The sequence below is a fragment of the Neomonachus schauinslandi genome, chromosome 1, assembly GCF_002201575.2.
Source record: "Neomonachus schauinslandi chromosome 1, ASM220157v2, whole genome shotgun sequence".
Classification (NCBI taxonomy): domain Eukaryota; kingdom Metazoa; phylum Chordata; class Mammalia; order Carnivora; family Phocidae; genus Neomonachus; species Neomonachus schauinslandi.
In genome coordinates this window covers 12101654-12113943 of record NC_058403.1, presented here as the reverse complement: position 1 = coordinate 12113943, position 12290 = coordinate 12101654, and the positions used below count along the sequence as shown (strand labels likewise).

At 38.2% G+C, this 12290-nt stretch overlaps 1 protein-coding gene across 1 annotated transcript in view; it reads right to left on the bottom strand.

Annotated features, from left to right (window-relative positions):
* Nucleotides 1–482: 482 nt before the first annotated feature.
* The window catches only part of SYNJ1 (synaptojanin 1), an 85220-nt gene continuing 73412 nt past the window's right edge, over nt 483–12290 (bottom strand). Inside the window, exons 27-32 of the mRNA XM_021678001.1 lie at nt 11764–11811; nt 10471–10509; nt 10260–10330; nt 8227–8335; nt 7775–7992; nt 483–1286 (exon numbers count right to left, since the gene is read on the bottom strand). Coding sequence (XP_021533676.1) covers nt 483–1286; nt 7775–7992; nt 8227–8335; nt 10260–10330; nt 10471–10509; nt 11764–11811 — 1289 coding nt within the window. The remainder of the gene's footprint in view (nt 1287–7774; nt 7993–8226; nt 8336–10259; nt 10331–10470; nt 10510–11763; nt 11812–12290) is intronic.

Below are 12290 nucleotides of genomic sequence, written 5' to 3'. Positions count from 1 at the left end.
TTTTTAAGGCCACGCCTTTCAAAATTGTTTCAGTATAACTCTGATAGCTCTTTGGTAACTACTTGGAAACACCAATTGTTACCAAGTGTGAAGAGCTGGTAGTAATATCAGCTAAAGTTGTCTGGGCTTTTTGAGATTCTTCAGAGAAGACCGACAAAGAATTTCTGAATAAGCACTATTTTCTAAAGTAGTTTTGAGCACTGTTTATGGCTACTACTCTTATTTAGCCAAACAGAAACACACCAAAACTCCAGTTAATAATGAGAAGGATTTTTTCCTTATTTCCAATATACACATATTCCAACTTTGTACACATTAAATAGTGGTATTTCATGACAACATCAGTGCACTTAACAATTACTTATTGCACATAATGAATAACTAATGCCCAATTCTTTTGGCTCTAACCTGCCCAAACTAAAAACCAAACAAAAACAAAACAAAACAAAACAAAAAAAACAGTTGTTTTCTATTGCATAACCTTATCTTTCTGTAAAGTCTAGTGTGGGTGATGCCTTAGATGCCAAGGTTGTGAAAGGAGCTATGGAAGGAGTGGTGCCAGGTGGAAGCAGAGTGACAGGAGGTGGAGGTGGCCTTCTTGATGGCAATGCACAGAAAGGAACATTTGTACCTTTATTCCAGTCATCATCAAAGGTCACCCTGGAGCCAGAAAGTGAACTCGGCTGATGATCCAGTAAGTCTGGACAAGCTGACTTTGACTTCCCTTTCACACCAAAGTCCTTTTCTTCCTCGAAGGTTACCCATCCTTTTGGGTTGCTGATTTTTGCCATAGACTGGCCCTGCAGATCAAAACTGTCCTTAAAACCATCAAATGAAGATGCAGGCTTGCTACTGTTATGACCAAGAGGCTTCAGAGAGGGGAAAGGACTGTTAGCAACAGGCTCTTCTTTGGAGAGCCAGGAAGTTGCCTCTGATTCTTGAGACTCGGCTCTAAATGGGTTTCCAGGAGCGGCAGTCCTGTCCGTAAAAGGATTTGTGCTGGTCAAGCTAGTAACAAATGGGTTTGGAGAACATCGCATATTTTCCTGGGATTTACTCCGGGCTGGAATTGGAGGCATGCAACTTACAGAACTCAAAGTATTCACGCCACTTTGTGTTGCAGAAGGCAACTGAATCAACCCCTTTGGGTTTGGAGTTAGAACAGATGATGTTTGAACAGGTAACTGAGCCTTTGATACAGCAAGCAGATTAAATGACAGATCTTCAAATGGGTTGCTCTTTAATGGTGATTCCAGTCTGACAGCAGAGACTCCATTTGTTTTTACCTGAAAAAGAGAGCACTCAATAATCAGGAAAAAAAAAAAAAAGGTAATATATTATTTTTAACACCTCCCCTATGCTTCCTGTCTCAATTATTCTTCATTTTGGGGGGGCAAGTATCAAATTTGAAAGTAAAAACAGTTTTGTGTAGTTTGTTACTCTGTTTTAAGATAAAACAACTAAAACCTTATTCTTTAAAAACCTCCTACCAAACCCTTTTATCAAATACATTTTTTTTAAATCCCAAGGAAATTAAAAAGAGCCCATTTCATTCATGCAAGTTCTAATATGGTAAAATGGAGAACTGTACAGAATTAGCAAATGACTTTTGTTCGTGCCCTGTTCTATCAAATGTTAGCACAAACTTAAGAAACCTATATTCAGAACTTATGCTAAATCTATATATTAGACTTCCAACACCCATCTATGATGATGATGTGGTCTCATTGTTTTTAAATATATTTTTATTTAAAGTCAATATTATGGAAATTCAACTTTATAAATGAAAATGGATTTTATTAGTATATTTGTATTCATAAGCTAAAGACAATGCATCTTTTCTACTTGGAAAAAGGAATTTTCAAAGCATTCTTTGCCTTTTAAGTTCTCCTTTGTAGACCGAACAATGTGACAGTATTCCTTAGTTGACCTTCTTCATCTTATAAAAAAATGTTCCAAAAAAGACAGGCTTATTAATAATCATATGCAATGATTATTTAAAAGCAGGGGGGAAATCGCATTTTCTATTCAGTGTGTTCTAAAACCGAGATGAGCGGTACACAATCCTTCCTACGTGACAGAGTTGGCTGTGAACTGGAAGGAGGAGTGTTCCGAATTACTTCATGGTCATAACAAGTGTGCACTCTGTGCCTAGTTCACGAAGAAGCCAGCGGAAGTGGAGTGTGGCTATGCGCCTGAGCAAAGCCAACCTTTCTTATGGGAAGGAGAACCCTGGCCTTATCAGCAAATTAGCTCATCAGATGCTTCTTTTTAATTAGGAAACAAAAAAATAGCAACTGCACATAATTATTGAAATGAAACAGATGACTTGGATATTGATGCCAAATTTAAAGAGAAGACAAACTTTTGTTTGGAAAGGGCAGGGGAGGGAGAATTTTAGCTCAAGACCTGCAATGTAACAAAATGGAGCACTACCCAAAATGAATTCAGATAGCTGTGAAACCAAAATAACTAAATGTTCATGAACTGTGTTGAAAAAAAGAACAGCAGTTCCTCCCCAAAAACATAATTGCATATTATGAAACAGTAACTTACTACTTTAACCACAGGGAAGGCTGTTCATTTGTACAAAGAAATGGTGGATAATTTCATTAAGTGAATAACTCTCAAGTATCTGACTGTTTTATTCAGTTGTCCTAGAACATACTTTATAATTGAATAAACAAGTATATTTTTCTTCAACTTAATATGACAATAAATTTGTACAAAAGTAGAGTAAACATTTAACAGATTCAAACCTGGTAAGCAGATTTATATATGGAAATCTGCTTAAGAGACAAATCTATTATAGACATAAAAATTACAATGAACTCTACAGTACCAATAATCTCTGGATTATTTATGATTTATACAACAAAATGGGAGTACCTGATTGGGTCTGGGACCCAATTCTCCCATGGCAGATGGAACAGTCCACAACACAGACATTATAGGAAAGGAGAATTTTATGCTTTGCACAGCTTAGAATAGCAGGCCCTTGGCAAATGAATGCTCTACGTTTAAATATCTTTATTTTCATATATAAAAAAATTTGTTTTCAAAATACATTAAAGGTAATTTGATAGAAGCAGGATCATTTTACCCAATCAGACTTGAAATTACAATGAGAGCCACACCACCATTCACTGTATTAGAATTAATTTATAATCTAAGCAGGATTTATGATGAATTAACATTTTAAAAATGGTGGTATCTTTACAGAGAAAGGTGTTGGAAGGACCTTTAAATAATCCTGTTATAATAACTTTTATCTTTCTAAATCATCAGTTCTTCCTTACCAAAAAATAATCTTGTTACTAAAATTCTTTGAAAAAAAAAATGCCCAAAATAAACCCAAGAAAAAAAGTTGAATCTTCTATTTATGTAGTTATGCCATTATTAAACCAAGACCCAGTTTGGTCTTGCCAAACAGACTTTCCAATACCTAGAGCTTACCTTCTTGAAGTTACACTTTTTAGTTTTGTTAATTTTCATAAAAAACAAAGCAAAAAAATGGTAAAGAATTAACAAGAACTAAAATGGTTCCTAAAAATTCAAAATACTAAGAAAAAAAAAGCAGGTTTATGGTATGATAATAGAATTTATTAATGTGGACAGGTGATTTTAAAAATGGGTGAAACTTTAGATGTATGAAGCAAAAGATTCATACATCTAATGTGCTAAGACAGATGAAAAGCACAGATAAGATTGAGAAAGATTCCGATACCTGTTACCCTGATGGTTGCTCCTGCTTTGAGAAAGGGAACACAGACATCAAAGGAAAGCGTTAGGAGGACAATCTGAGACCAACCAGCAACCCTAACAATTCAGTCTTCAAAATGCTTTTATTTCTATATTCGACACAGAACCTGAGGGCGGCAATATGTGCAGGTCATAGCATTCGTTCAAGAGACAACTCCAATTTCTTTTGTAATTTTGAATAAAAAATGTATCGTTAAATTAGGGCTCAAACTTTAATTTTGTCAGAGGTTGATGACTAGCCACTTCAAAGTTTTGTTACTACAAAAATAATATCCCAAATAGGTTTTGGAGCTCTAAGATATTTTAAGCAGTCTGTTATGGACTGAATATTTGTGTCCCCGTCTCTGCCAATTTCATATGGTGAAGCCCTAACTCTCAGTGTGATGGTATTTGGATGTGGGGGCCTCTGGGGGGTGACTGGGGTTAGATGAGGCCAGGAGGGCGGGCCTCGTGAGGGATTTGTGCCCTCATGAAAGGACACATCAGAGAGCTTGCTCTCTCCCCCACTGGAAACCCTGAGGAAAGGTCATGTAAGCACAGAGGGAGAAGCTGTCTGCAAGCTGGGAAGAGAACCCTCACCAGAACTCAACTGTGTTGGCATCCTGATCTCAGACTTCAAGCCTCCAGAGCTGTGAGAAGACAACATTTCTGTTGTTTAAGCCACCCGGATTACGGTATTTTGTTATGGCAGCCCAAGAGGAGTGGGACAACAGTCACAAGATAGTTATCATCATTAGAGAAAATGTACAAAATGGCACCACTTGGCCAAGGTACTACCCTACCGAAAATCAGTATTTATTTTAACAAAATGATCAGGATCCAGGCATATTCTATATTAGGCAAATTTTCAGAAGGATGATACTATCATTAATTCACCTCAGAATTTATTAGTTGTAAGGTACAAAAAATAAGAAACTGGACCCTATTTTTGTTGTTTAAAAATGAAATCATCTTTCCATAATATAGCAGTATTTTCTTTAATACAGTAGTCTCAAAAACAGTTTTGAGCAACTCTTCCTCAATATCTAAAGCTTACCTTATTTTAAAATACCAAAACTCATTTTTACAATTGAGAAAGTCACCACTCTGAAGTATATTAAGCATGCCTACTAAACATGAGACTCCTGAATTTAAACAAATACTTTCTCGATGATGTCGGGGTTACATGTCTCGGCTTCGGCACTGATAGAAGGTAGGAGGTATTGAATAGATCCAGAATGCTGAGATTTTCTACGTGGTCTCTTCCTTCCCTGTCAACTCTCATGACAACGGTTAGGCAGTGAGGCTGTTCCTTTATCTCCTGTTGAATTTCCTAACTTCAGGTCCTTAGATGACAATCAGATGAGTAAGGTGCCAGACGTCAGGCAGAGAAGGGAGGCACTTCTCCATTCTGTACATGTTATATAATCATTTGAATTGGATGAATCTTTTCCATAGAGAATTAAAGAGTCAAGACCATTTAAATAATAATAAAAAGTAAAGCTGGGCCATGTATGTTTTTATGTTTTAAATACCTTGTAGATTTTGGGCAGAATTAATAATAAAGACTTGTAAAAATTACTAAGTGTTCAATTCTAAGACTATTTCATATATGACCAAAATATCAAATATATCATATTTTAAATTCTTATCCTTTTCAACCTATAGCTCTGGGAGATTTTTAAATTTTAGATATTTATTATTTTTTGAATAGGCATTATTTTTATGGTTCAAAATTCAAGAGGTACGAGAAGATAAAATGCCTCCCTTCCTTCCATCCCCCCAGCACTCTCCTCTCCCTAGAGGACACTGTCAACCACTCTGTGATCCTTTCCAAAGACAGTCTGCACACAAACAAGACCCCCGCTCCCCCAAGAAAGAAAAGTGTGTGTGTGTGTGTGTGATATTTGGAGCAATCTGATACCAATGACTGAGTAAAAAGAATATTTAGAATTTAAAACAAACATCTTTGGTAGCTTCAATAAAGTGGATAATACAAGATTCAAGGAGAACGTTCTCTACCAGGCCACACACGAAGCACATGCTGTCTGCCACCAAATCACCACACCCATTCCAATGAAAAACAGAAATCAAAACAATGGAAAATGACCTAAGAAAATGATAATGTGGTAGTCAAGGGAATATTTGTCCTATGGTACTTTTGTATTATTTTCTGCTGAAAACTGCAATCTTACTGGACAGTTTGTTCTTTCTCAAGTTTTTCAGAGTACTGTATCTATGTTCATATTGGTCTAAGAATACTTAAACCGTTATAGACTTAGGAATTAAGGTTCAATTTTACTATGAAATAGATGCTCACTTTCTCTCTTGCAAACAGTAGTAGAAAGCTCTAAGACAGCTAGTTTGAAAGTTTTTTGCCCTCCAATTACATTTAAAAATTTTTTATTCAACATTCCTTTGGCTATTCCAAAACAGTTAAAAAAATTTTTTTTAAGATTTATTTGAGAGAGAGAGAGGGCGTGCATGTGTGTGCACACAGGGGAGGGGAAGGAAGAGGGAGAGAACCTCAAGCAGCCTCCTCTGGACCGATGAGCGCAGAGCCCGACATGGGGCTGGGTCCCAAGAACCCGAGATCATGATCTAAGCCGAAATCAAGAGTTGGATGCCCAACCAACTGAGTCACCCAAGCACCCTGCCCTCCAATTACATTAAAAAAAAAAAAAAAAAAAAATACAATAGTAAACATTACAAGAAAATGAGAAGAAAAATTCAGGACTCACTAAATGTGGACTGGCAGAGAGAAAAGAATAATGGACATTTATTGTTTGAAGGATTGCTACAATTTTTTATATATAGCCAACACCCTCAATTTTCTGAACTAAAAAATGTAGAATACTTTATGATATTGATCAGCTTAAGAGAACATTTTATTTCTCTCAATTATATATACTTCTTCAGTTTTTATAAATATGACCAATTGTCTGAGAAAGTGCTAAGTGCTAACAATATTCATTTTAAGACTCATGTTTACTTTAACATCTGTTTTACACCATACAGAAGCATAAGAAGCTGTTAACTTCTGCCTACTAGCTGGACATCCCCAGATATCTGTAAAAATAGATATAAACTATTATTTATAAATGTGCTTAGGGGCATTTGCCAGTGTGTAATATTTGTGTATTGTAGATCTTTATGAAGTTTAAAAGCAGACTTATAAAACTTTACACACTTCTTTGGCCTTGATGGCATTTTCAAGTTAAAACTTTAGGATAAAATAAATTGTAAGGCTGGACAACAAAAACTGTTCTTACTAAACATGAATTTTATTTTAGCGATTTTACTAGAATGTATATAACCAAACAAAGTAAAACCGCATCCAAATAAAATAAAACAATTTAACTTGCTTAATAACCCCTTATAAAAACAACTCTGTATATACACACTGGAAGTCTTTCCAATGTGAGGTCATGCTCGCACAGCAGAAGTCCTTGTGATCCTATGATCTTCACCCCTAAGGCAATGGCACTGCTTTCTGTGCAACACTAATGAGGTGACCTTATTCTTCTGATGGTTTCTACTTGGTCAATAAGCACACTGCTGCACAGCCAAAACATCTGAACTGGACCAGTGACTGACACGGAAATACCTGAGGACCCCAGGGCCAGCTCCACCACAGAAAAGGACTACTGCTTGCAGCTGGAGAAACAAAAGGATTACTCTCTGTTTATGGGAAATTAACCATACTGCCAATGGTAAGGCATCTCTCTCCAGAAAGTGAAAGCCAAAACTAATATATTAGCTGTGAACAACAAGAAAAATACACTCTGTTCGTCCTAATATGTTAACTATCCAAAGTAAAATGTGCATTTAAAAAAAATGAAAAAGTCACAAACACTTTAAATGTTAACAAGATAAAACAGCCTGGGAACCACCTGGAAATTCCCTCGAGCACCCGATTTTAAGCTTGCTCTCTGAGAACCCCTGATCTCAGCAAAAGGTTAATTAAGGTAAGTCTGTTCAAAGACTATTCCAAAGGCATCCAAGTGCGATCTTGTTCATTAGCGGGACTTACTTGTGGTTGTGACGAAGGCTCTGAAGGCAAGCTGTGGGACGACCTGCTCCGAGGGGGTGGCTGAGGCGGGGTTTCCAAGCTCGGCTGGGGGGCCGACTGAGGCAAAGGCGCTGCCATGGGGACAAGAGGCTCCTGCAGCTTCTGAACAGGCGGGGGCGGAGAAGGCTGCATAGGAAGGGCAGCCTGAGGCTTCAGCGGTTCAGGAAGAAGAACTGACCCTAAACAATGAATTTTCAGATGTTAGGTATTTTCTAGAAAACCACATTCTGTTCTTCCTTCCATGAGGTGTTGGGGGATTCTAGACACCCGTGCTCCCACCAAGCAGCCTCCTTTCTTGCGGCATGTAGAAGGAAGGCTATCCCTACTTGAGTATGTTGTAGAAGGTGAGAGGAGGGGACAAGGACACGTGAAAAAATTCAGAACAAAACTGGAATTTCTAATATAGGGTCTACCTTTCACTACTTCTGGTGGTTTGCTTTGGCTTTCGGGGGTCAGTCTTCCAGCAGATGCCCGAGCATGGCTCTGTGGGGCACTGATCACTCCAGCACGGGGCGGAATAGTCTAGAAATGGGAAAATAACATTTGAGACATTTACTTATTTTCAATAGATGAGATTTTGCAAAAATATTTGTTTTTGTATCTCATTTAATCTCCTCTCTGGCATTAGCCCCCATCTTGTCATTTTAATTGCTCTCTATTTATAGTCATACAGTGTTAAGCTTTAAAACCTTCCTTTTTATTTTTGACTGTTTACTATGTGGCAGGCACGATGTTAATTAAGCACTATATAGGCATTTCCATTGCATCTTCGAAATTCCCCTCAGAGGTAAGTATTCTTTATCATCTCTATTTTAAATGAAGACGAAGAAATGTATACAACTTTGCCAAGGCTGTAAAGCTAGAAAGGAAACCAGGACCTGAACTCAGGTGTGACAAGCGGTGGGGGCCCCCCCCCGCCCCTCCCCTGTGCAATGTGGCCTCAGTCGCAGCCAGGGATGGTGTGAAAGCTCACGAGGAGATGGAGACACACATACGTGGAACAACTGAGACGTCTAAGAAAATCCACACCCTAAGATCGTTTTTTTCAAACACAGAAGTAAAAACTCTTGGATGACTAACTCAACGTGCTAAATTAGATAACATTCAGAGGGACACCTGTGAGACATCTGTTGTCTATTTTCCTAAGTTTGCTGGAGGCTCTAAGCCCCTGTATTTCTTATTTCAGCACAAGTTATTATTGCAATCACAAAATCCTGACTTACCTTCCCTATTCTGATGGCATTAAACAGAATACATAAAGTGCTTGTGGGAAGTGTGCTGGCAAAGTCAGTGAAGAGCGACTGTCCCTTTATAAAAAAGAATGGGTAACAGATCCTCTAGCATCTGTATCCTACAGACACTATTTACCTATTTATTTATTTATTTATTGGGGAGAGAGAGAGAGAGAAAGAGAGTGTGTGCGAGCAAGCAGAGGAGGAGCAGCAGAGGGAGAGGGAGAGCGGGAATCTAAGTGGACTCCCTGCTCAGCGTGGAGCCTGACTCGGGGCTCCATCTCCCGACCCCAAGATCGCCACCTGAGCCGAAATCAAGAGTCAGACGCTCAACCGACTGCGCTGCCCAGGTGCCCCGCCACAGACCCTTTAATGCGGAGTGTGATATTACATGTAGTATGACATGTAGTAAAGGACTTCAAGGGTGCTTATTAACTAGACGGCTACAACAGGAAAGACAAAACTTTCTTAGAAAGGCTCTGACCACTTCTTACTAGGAATTAGAAGTGGTTTCATCAGAAGCAGCCTCTGCACTTCTCCCGAGAGTACCGGCTCCTGGGTCCCACTCCTCAGTGAGGGGTCCCCCTGCAGTCCCAGGCACCACTGGACAAGCCACTGGTTCTGGTTAGCGTTTTCTTTTATTACTGACTTGTTAGATCCCAGAGAAAATTTTCATTTGGGTAAATATTAGAATAATTACGTGTATTAGAGAACATAGGCCAAACACAGAAAACCACAGATTTACAAGGAAGGGAAAAGCCCTGTGGTGCCATCTGTGCGCCTACTTTTCCTACCTTCAGAACCAGTTTGAGTACATGGACTCCCATCCTAAATGTTCTTCCTCCAATCCAGTTTTAAAATCCTTCTTCTTGAAGGATGACCTCCTATCCTCATTAATTACTCAGATAATACCTTAAAAAGCTGCCCAAACACACTGCCCTCTCATAAATGTTGAGATTCTAAGTTATTTAGTGACCCTAATTACTGAAGTATATCACTTTGTTCAAATAATAAAGTATATTTCGTTATTTTTGAAGAGTATGCTAAATGTTATCATTGAATGGTACCCTGGAAGTTATCAAGTGTCATTCCCTCATTTTAGCGTTGAGGAAACTAGGCCTTGACACGTGATTTTCCAAGATAACACACCTGACTGACAGCAAACCGGGACCTGGACCCTAAACCTGTTGGCCCCCAGGCTAGGTGCTGCCTACCGGTCTGGCTGCACTGTATCCAGCAGGTCCTGGGCCTGTGAGTCCTGCCTGAGGTGAAGGCTGATTGCGTCCTGAAACAAAGACATCACACCACGTATTTAGGTTTTTGTTTTTTTTTTTTAAAGAAAGAAACAAGAAACCATGTACTTATATCCCAAGTGTCTACATGGTCCAGTTTTAAGGTTAAGTAGCTAAATTCAAGTGTTTTTACCTATATTATCTTTCCGTGTTGTTCCAGGGCTTTTGGGTGCTTTGAAGCGGGAAGGGGGAAAAAAATGAGTCATAAGTAAACAATCAAGCAACACTGCATAACATCAGTTGGCTGTTCTGTTTCATTACCAGCACAAATGGGGGCATGAGATGGGAACCAAAGGTACACTGCTTTGGATAATGATGAAGGCTATTATCCTTCCTCAAGGAAATGCCCCAAAAGAGAGAAAAATTAGAATACTCAGAGTGACATTTATGAGACAACTTAGCCCTCAGTCTGATATCTCACTTACAGGGTGACTTCTAAGGTGACCTTCCCAACAGAGTTCTCCCCTATGAACCTTGAAAACATAAGGTCACAAGATGGGACCCTACTGCCTCTCAGAGTTTGGCAGACAAACTGCTCCCCAACAAAACAGAGCATTTTCCAGGTTACACCAGGGGCTCCTAAGAACCCTGTTTTAGAGCTTCATGCTATAGATATCACTATCGACACAGGAATCTTACAATGAGGTATTTTAGATTTCTACAACAAAATCCTATGATTAAAGTAGAAGGCAAGCACATCTTACAACTAAGTATTTGCCTTATGGAAGACAGTGTTAATATGTGGTTCAAATTCACTAGAAAGGTATTGGACACATGAAATGAAATAAATCACTCTGGGGGTCAAAAGGAGCAGGGGGAACTATTACAGGTGGCATATCAAATTTATTCTTTTTTAAAGGAAATTCAAGTGCAATTGTCATATTAAATACATCAGCCCTTTGATAACTATTATCTTAATGAATGGCTTTTAGTCTTAATGGTCTTTTAAGCAAATTTAGGTAAGCATCATTATACATAAAAAATTTGTTATTTGAAATCACCCACAAAATACTTATTCTTGGACCTGAATGAATAGGGTTTAATGATAATTATTAATTTTTAAACCTTCAGAGTTGGTATAGTATATTTCTAAACATTTGATTTATTCTAAAAAGAATTTTGAAAGGCATTTTCTTAAAATAACATCGTACAGTAATTCCACATCCTAAGTAGATATGAAATATATACAAAACAGAGTACAATACAACATAAGAATCACAGGGAAATTAAACGGGTAACCCATTAGAAACTATCCGCAACACAGAATGAAAAGAGAAAAAGTACAAGGTTACACGGTGTACATAGGGGGAATGGGGAAGTTTACAGGCAGACTAAGGACAGATTTAGTGTGCCTTTAACACACTGGGGGGCTGACATTTAGAAGTGAGATGAGAGGTCCGTTTCTATGATGTAGAAGTCTTGTTACCTTCCATCTCTCGCCTAGCTGCCCCAGGACTGGGCGGGGCTCCAACACCTTTTTAGAGAAAGAACAGAAGCTGTGTATTGTTCAGGGCCCACAGCACAGAATGAAAGGCAGGCACACAAAACAATTTCTGCGTTCAACTGACTTTTGCAAAAAGGTTCTTTTACTGCTTTACATTTCTTCAAAGATATCAATACAAACCAAAGTGACTTTAGAAGCCTAGCCCAAACCCCAGGCCTCCCTTTCCTCAAACAGGATAGAAAGGGGATGACAATTTTCTTTCTATATCAGAGATCATGAGCTGTAGGAAATTTTAAAATATCTTAATGAAAGCCTTTACTTTATGATCATCTCATTATATTCACAGTTAAATCACTAATAAAAGCTCTAATATTTGACAGTCAAAAAGGAAAAAGAAATCATAGTATCGATTTCATTTTAAATTTCTATTAGACTCTATTAGTTTCTTAGAAGTTAGTTTTTGATGCATTATTTTAAGAAAACTCTAAAGGTACTGTAATGACTTTCTC